The 7,500-nt window shown below is 58.0% G+C and overlaps 3 protein-coding genes and 2 non-coding genes across 5 annotated transcripts in view; 3 read left to right on the top strand and 2 right to left on the bottom strand.

Moving 5' to 3' along the window:
• The window catches only part of PTSG_01295 (uncharacterized protein), a 2,507-nt gene extending 416 nt beyond the window's left edge, over positions 1–2,091 (bottom strand). The window contains exon 1 of the mRNA XM_004997209.1: positions 96–2,091. Within this exon, the coding sequence (XP_004997266.1) occupies positions 96–1,901 (1,806 nt within the window). The 5' untranslated portion in view covers positions 1,902–2,091. The remainder of the gene's footprint in view (positions 1–95) is intronic.
• Positions 2,092–2,197: 106 nt separating this feature from the next.
• Positions 2,198–2,269, top strand: PTSG_20062. Its single transcript has one exon. It is a non-coding gene; the product is annotated as a tRNA-Gln (tRNA).
• Positions 2,270–2,645: 376 nt separating this feature from the next.
• PTSG_01294 (uncharacterized protein) lies at positions 2,646–4,148 on the top strand. Its single transcript, XM_004997208.1, has 3 exons — positions 2,646–2,889; positions 3,218–3,449; positions 3,542–4,148. The coding sequence occupies exons 2-3, from the start codon at positions 3,222–3,224 to the stop codon at positions 3,725–3,727; spliced, it is 414 nt and encodes a 137-aa protein (XP_004997265.1). The 5' UTR covers positions 2,646–2,889; positions 3,218–3,221; the 3' UTR covers positions 3,728–4,148.
• A 242-nt stretch (positions 4,149–4,390) lies between these two features.
• Positions 4,391–4,474, top strand: PTSG_20061. The gene has a single exon. It is a non-coding gene; the product is annotated as a tRNA-Leu (tRNA).
• A 425-nt stretch (positions 4,475–4,899) lies between these two features.
• On the bottom strand, positions 4,900–7,308 carry PTSG_01293 (uncharacterized protein). Its single transcript, XM_004997207.1, has one exon. It carries the CDS (start codon positions 7,183–7,185, stop codon positions 4,957–4,959), a length of 2,229 nt encoding a protein of 742 aa, XP_004997264.1. The 5' UTR covers positions 7,186–7,308; the 3' UTR covers positions 4,900–4,956.
• Positions 7,309–7,500: the final 192 nt, after the last annotated feature.

Here is a 7,500-nt window from a genome sequence, read left to right as displayed (position 1 = left end):
CAGCACAGCACAGCACAGCACAGCACAGCACAGCAAAACACAATAACAACCATCCCCCCCCCCTCACCCACCCCCTGACAACGATAGTGGTGTACCTTGCGGATAAGAATGCCAGCAAGGGCAGCAGTTGCGGCAACAAGATACATGGTGGCCGTCGGCGCAGCAACGTACATGCGCCCAACAACAAAGGGGCTGAGCGCCCCGCCCACCCGCGCAAAGGCCGTGGTGAACCCCAGGGAGGACGCGCGCAGGCTGGTGGGGAACGACTCTGTGGTGAAGATCCACAGCGACTGGTTGAAGCCAAGCGCACTGGCGCGCATCACAAACATGAGACCGTCGCGTACCACCTGCCACACCACGGGCGGCATCGCGCTATCACTGCTGCTGGTGTTGGTCGTGGTGGTCGTAGTCGTGGTCGTGGTGCTGCTGTGGGGCAGCGGGGTCCACGCCAGCAGCAGGGTGCCGGCAGCGCAGACGAAGAACATGATGGTGATGGTGTTGATGCGGCCAACCGTGTCGAGCAAGCGCATGGCAATGAGGAGGCCCGGTATCTCCGCCAGGTTGGCCAGAGCAACGCTCACATACGCGCTCGCAGACATGTGCGACGCGCCGAGGGTGGTGTAGGTGACGCTGAACATGACCAGGAAGTAGTACACAAAGGCCATGAGAAAGAACTCTGTGGCGAAGACCACGATGCGGCGCGCGAATGCGGCATCGCGGTGCAGCTGCCTCAGCAGCGTATGCGCATACAGCGAGAGCACAGAGCCAACGGACGATGGCAATGTGCTATGTGTGGTGATATCAGATGTGGTGGTGGTGGTGGTGGTAGTGTTGTTGTCGCCCTTGCTGTTGTTCGTGTTGTTGTCGCCCTTGCTGTTGTTCGTGCTGGTGTTGCTGTTGGTGGTCGGTGCGACGTCAGCGTCTGTGGTGCTAGGAGAAACATTAGCGTCTGTGGTGGGAGAGACATCGGCGTCTGTAGTGGTGGACGCAAAAGCATGGCACCTGTCCCCGCGCGAGGTGCCATCGCGGTCGGTATGCCAGTGGTGCAGGAGACGGCGAATATGGGGCTGCGTGCGATGCAGGGTGTGGTTGCTGGCGGCGACGGTGGTGAGGATGTCCGATGCACGGGTCACGCGGCCCCGCAGGATGAGGTAGCGCGGTGACTCCGGAAGGAAGAGGAGGACAGCAACCGATGCGATGACGGCCGGGACAGCCGAGACAGCGAGTAGGGCGCGCACGCCCATGGTGTGCACGGACCACGCCAGGAGGGCCTCAACGGTGGCGCCCACGGAGAAGAAGAGCATGAAGTAGATGAGGTGGCGGCCGCGATGGGCGCGCGGGGTGAGCTCTGTGTAGAGGGTGAGGGCGGCAGGGGTGCCGGCCACGCCAAAACCCGTGCAGCAGCGCATGAGCACGAGCTGCTGGAAGGAGGAGGCGGCAGCGACAGAGGCAAGCCCAGCAACAGCAACGACCAGCGTGAAGAAGATGGTGGCGGCGCGGCGGCCGTAGACATCTGCCAGTGGTCCGGAGACAAGCGCGCCAACGAGCATGCCGATGAAGACCCAGAAGGAGACGAGGGCCGTGTCGTGGGTGACATCATGAGTGTCGCGGGTACCCGGGCCGGTGTGCTCGTACGCGTGGGTGTTGGGCGGCGCTTGCAGTTTGTGCTGGAGGAAGGGGAGGAGCATGAGCTCTGTGGCATCTGCGAAGAGGGTTGCGCCGCACAGGAACAGGAGGACGAGCTGAAACCTGCCATACCCTGCCGCGTCCAGGCAGTCCTCATACACGCGCAGCAAGGGTGGCGACGAAGCCTGCTTCGATGGCAGTGCAGGTTGGGGCTGGTGGTGGTGGTGGTGCTGGTGGTGCTGGTGTTGGTGGTGTTGGTGGTGTTGGTGCGTCATCTTCCACCATCACAGTGGTGTGTGACAGTGTGTGTGTGTGTGTGCGCGCGCGTGTGTGTGCGTGTGTGTGTGTATGTGTGTGTGTGTGTGCGCGCGCGCGCGCGCGTGTGTGCGTGTGTGTGCGTGTGTGTGTGTGTGTGTGCGTGCGTGTGTGCGTGCGTGTGTGCGTGTGTGCGTGAGTTGTGCGATCAGTGTGAGTGAATGCCAAGAGGACAGTGCAGCAGCCGTTTGTTTGTTGTTGAGGAGGCCAGCGTGTTTGATGTTGGCAACGTGTCGGCAGACAACAACAAGTTGACGGCCGCGTAGTATAATGGCTAGTACATGAGACTCTGAATCTCAAAATGGGAGTTCGATCCTCTCCGTGGCCTCATCTTTTTTTTTTGTGGTTTTGTGCTCTGCAAGTGAAGCAAGCCAGAGAAAGGAAAGCAGCGAGTCCTCCCGAACGAGCCACGAGAGAAGGAGAGACACCATCACACCACTGTTTGCAACAGCGTAAGTGGCCAGCCACAGACATAGCGCCTCTATGTGTCTATGTGTCTCTCTCTCTGTGTGTGTGTGTGTGTGTGTCTGTGTGTGTGTGTGTCTGTGTGTGTGTGTCTGTGTCTGTGTCTGTGTGTGTGTCTATATGTCTTTGTGTCTGTCTTTGTGTCTGTCTTTGTGTCTGTCTTTGTGTCTATGTGTCTGTGTGTGTGTCCGTGTCTGTGTCTGTGTGTCTGTGTGTGTGTGTGTGTTTCTGTGTCTGCGTCTGTGTCTGCGCGTCTGTGTCTGCGCGTCTGTGTCTGTCTGTGCTGCCAACCATTCCCCCCCCCCCACCTTCTGTCCTTTTGCCCCCCTTGTCTTCCTCTGCACTCGCCCGTGTTCCTTCTGCCCCATCTTCACATTACTCTATCCTCGCCACCACTAGGACGATCAGTATCGCGCGCGGCTGCACTGACTGACGAGAGGGAAGGAGGCAAGCAAGGACAGGGGATACGTTCGACGTGACTACGTGAGTTGCCAGTCACAGCCACAGTCATCGTGTGTGTGTGTGTGTGTGTGTGTGTGTGTGTGTGTGTGTGTGTGTGTGTCTGTCTGTCTGTCTGTCTGTCTGTCTGTCTGTCTGTCTGTCCATCTGTCTGTCTGTGTCTGTCTGTGTGTCTGTGTCTGGGTCTGTGTCTGTGTAACACTCTATCTGGCCAACTTCATGAGTTTCCCACGCATGTGTGTGTGTGTGTGCGTGTGTCTACCGTCGTCTGTGCCGCCTTCGTGGATCACAGTTGTTGCTCCTCGCATGCTCGCTCTCACTGCCTCCACCACCCGCGCCGCGGCCACGGCAGCACGATGCAGGGCACGGTGTGGGCGCTGGTGGCTGAGCGGCTGGTGACGGCGGCAGCATCACAGGCGCCTTTGGAAGATGACTTTGAGAAACAGCCTCTGGATGAGGCGTCGTTTCATCCCGGCATTGAGGACGTGCGAAGTGACCACGCGCGGACCTTCTTCAACCTCATGCTGACCTGCCGTGAGCTCTACCACGACCTGCCCTGGGCAGTGCCAAGGTGCGTGGCAGTGGTCGGCTGTCGATTGTGCGTCTGCACGATGTCTTCAAGGCGCGTCTTCGATGGTGCACGATTGAGGGCTTTTCTTGCTTCCTCGGTGTCCAGCTCCTGATATTGAACGACTACGAGTTTGACAGCCCGGACCAACTCCAGCACGTTCGCTGCCTCGTGCTCCGCTGCTGCTGCACAACGGATGAGCGATGGCATTGGCCCGACCTTGTACTTGTGGACTGTCCGCCGGAGCACGTCACCCGCGTGCTGCTGGCAGGCAGGAAGCAACTCAAGCCATAATGCACACGCGTGCGTGCGTATGTGTGTGTTTGTATGTGTGTCTGTACGTGCGCTTGATGTACTGGTGTCCGTGTGCGTGTCTCTGTGTCCGTGTGCGTGTCTCTGTGTCCGTGTGAGTGTGTGTGGGCGTCTGTGCATGCTTGCGCATGAGTGTCGTGCTTATCCCCCCAGCATCCAGTCCAACCCTTTGCCATCAAGCTCGGCCACCTTCAAATCCAACGAGAGAGCATGCCATCTCTTCTCCGTTGCTCACCAACCGCGCGATCCGCCTCCTCTCCGTTATCAATCTTTTGCTCCCTGTTGCTCCAGTACGTTATCATGTTGGCCGTTCAAACATGTGTTAGTCCTTTGGCTAGTTCCTTCAACCTGGTGTGGCAGTGCCCGTTTCTTACGTTGTCGCGTTGTCGCGTTGTTGCGTTAAATAACGTGACGGACTACCTTTCTCGGAACCCTACGCTATCCTCCCTCCAGCAAAGTACAAAGTCATCAGGCAGTGAAACAAACACAAATGGGACGTGGTGCTGAGCGCAGCATCTGTGGCTTGTGGCTTGTGGCTTGTGGCTTGTGGCTTGTGGCTTGTGGCTTGTGGCTTGTGGTGGCTGGCGAAAAATTTAGATGCTTTCATAAAGAAAATTGATTCATCATCATCACAACAGAAGTGTTGGTCGGGTGTCCGAGCGGTCCAAGGAGTTACGTTCAGGTCGTAATCTGCTTCTGCAGGCGCGGGTTCGAATCCCGTCCCGACCATACGATATTTTTTTTTATTTCGCCAGGTGGTGGAGTGGTATGTCACTCACTACTTCACTACATACATGTCTTTTGTTTTGTTTTCTGGTGCTGCATGGGTGTGTTGCACGTGTTGTACTCCTGAAGAGCGTGAATGAACGTTGCCTGCAGGCAGTCAAACACGATGCCCCAACGCGAACTCAACTGAAGGAAACAGATGTTGTCACCTCATTAGTTGTCATCTTACATTACATAGGTGCGGTCATTCATTTCTTATGACACAAGCACTCGCACGAACGAAGAGAACGAAGGTGGTTGTTTATGGCAGGACCAAAGGGAACGAGCAGGACAACGAGCAGCAAACACAAGAAACAAGAAAAGGGATGTGACCCGTTTCCTGTAACATTCAAACACAAACAAAGGCAGGCACGCATGCACACACACACACACACACACACACACACACACACTCACTCACTCACTACCTCTCCCCCTTTCTATCCTCATGCCTCCATCCGCTCTCGCCCCGCAAGCAACACTCGCGCCATCTCCTCCGGTGAGCGGTCAACCAGGGCAACATCAGGCCAACGCCACCGCTTGTCCGTGCTGGCGCAGTGGCGCAGGACAAGGCAACCAGAACGCGGAAGGAGCGTGTCTCCAACATCAAATGCGCAGCAGTCCACAATCAGGCGTTGTACACCCTGGAAGCAGGCGAGGTCCTTGATAATACAGTGCCGAAGGTGACACATAAACACGTCACGACACTGCGTGAGAACCAGGCCAGCGACGCCAGAAGAGTCGTGGCTGTCACTGGCCGGCAGCGTAGAAGAACGACCGTACACAGTCGCCTGGTGCACAAGGAGCGAGCCAATAGATGCCAAGGCAGCGCGCCCATAAGCGGCTTGAAGGAACAGAAAGTCGCAGTCCGAAACCTCCCCGTCCAACGAGCAGCGCAGGAGATGAAGATACTTGCGACCCGACAGCAGGTGGACATCACGGATCGGGTGCTCGCGCAGACCAAGAATGACCAGGCGCGGCACATGCCCCAGCAGCTCGCAGCGTACATCGCCCTCCGCGAGCACACACAGCTCCTGCACACAGGCGGGCGCTGCCACGTCGAGATCGTGCACCTCCGCGCTGATATGCACATTGTCTGCGATGCCGCACAGGTCACTCACGCGCCGCACACACTGGCCACGAAGGATGAGCTTGCTCGCGCAGCGACTGAGACGGACCACGGTATCGTGCGACAGTGGCTCACTGGATGTGCGCAGTTTCAACACTTCCGCATGCTTGAGCTCGGGCATCTCGGGTGGAGTACCCTCAATGTCAAGCCACACGAGGGAGGGTGGGAAGACCAGCCGTTTTACACCTGACCGCGGGGCTTTGATGTGGGTGGCATTTGGCAGGTGCAGCGTGTCGGTTGAAATCCTCGTGCGCGACAGGTTGACATGAGTGGCGTGGAGAGTGCCAGTCTTCAGCTCCATGGTGCTTCCGAGACGAACGTGTTCAACTGCCGCCACAGCTGCCTCGTAGTTGACGGCGATCGTGCGCTCGATAACAAGCTTCTTCACTCGAGGTAGGGGCGAGAGGTCGACGACCTCCTCGTCGCAACCTGACAGCTGGATGCTCGGAATATCGGCCAGGGCATCAAGGTTGAGCAGGGAGGCGCGAGCACGTGCTTCAAAGTGCTGCACATTGTCAAGCAGGAGGCCACCAGGAGCGGGTTGTTCGCGCAACTTGCAGTCCCACGTCACGCGCTCCACATCCCGAATTCTGGCACACCCGAGTGTCGCACGCCAGGAAGTGATGATAAGGTTGTCGATGTGATCGCCTGCGAGCGACGACAACGACTGCCCGAGTTCCAGCATCACCCTGTCCCCACGTGCACCAGCCAAAACAGTGGAGCGCAGCTCATGCCAGCGATCAGCGTCAGCCTGTCCCTGCAGTGTCGCGTTCAGGGAGAACAAGGCCGGCACTAATGCAGCCACATGTTGATCGTCAGCTCGCTGTTGTGGCAGCACACCTGCCTCCCCAGCACAGGCCGTGTCGTGCTGCTCGAGTTGATGTTCTGGCTGATCACGGGCGCGGCTGTCGTCCTGTGCCTCTGATGTGTTCGCTAGTGCAACGCTTGCTCTGTGCTCATGTCCGCAACTGCAGCGTGCATGCATCACTTCCGCCGCCCAAGACTCGAGATCGTCCAAAGAAGCAAACATCACGCGCCCGCAATGCCGAAAGCGACGCGAAAAGGCAGTCGTTGGCTGTGATGCGCGCAGCCTGGAACGCAAAAAGGAACACCTGCCGTCCCATGTGACACCAAGCCAACAGTACACAAGGAAGCGGTTCTCCAGCCACGAAGCATGCGCGGCACGCCCATCGGAACCACGCTGGTCACAAGACGAAGAAGAAGGCAGAGCGTCAGGTGCTGTGGAACCAAGGAGGTCTGCCTGAAACTTATCGAGCCATTGGTCGAGTGACCTCATTGGTGTATCCTCAAACACCACAGCGAGGCCCCACTTTGGCACTGCCCAGGGCAGGTCGTGGTAGAGCTCACGGCAGGTCAGCATGAGGTTGAAGAAGGTCCGCGCGTGGTCACTTCGCACGTCCTCAATGCCGGGATGAAACGACGCCTCATCCAGAGGCTGTTTCTCAAAGTCATCTTCCAAAGGCGCCTGTGATGCTGCCGCCGTCACCAGCCGCTCAGCCACCAGCGCCCACACCGTGCCCTGCATCGTGCTGCCGTGGCCGCGGCGCGGGTGGTGGAGGCAGTGAGAGCGAGCATGCGAGGAGCAACAACTGTGATCCACGAAGGCGGCACAGACGACGGTAGACACACGCACACACACACACACACATGCGTGGGAAACTCATGAAGTTGGCCAGATAGAGTGTTACACAGACACAGACCCAGACACAGACACACAGACAGACACAGACAGACAGATGGACAGACAGACAGACAGACAGACAGACAGACAGACAGACACACACACACACACACACACACACACACACACACACTCACACACACGCACACACACACACAC

The sequence above is a fragment of the Salpingoeca rosetta genome (genome assembly GCF_000188695.1).
Source record: "Salpingoeca rosetta unplaced genomic scaffold supercont1.4, whole genome shotgun sequence".
Taxonomy (NCBI): domain Eukaryota; class Choanoflagellata; order Craspedida; family Salpingoecidae; genus Salpingoeca; species Salpingoeca rosetta.
Note: the sequence above shows the minus strand (reverse complement) of the source record. Positions and strands in the feature narration are given on the sequence as shown.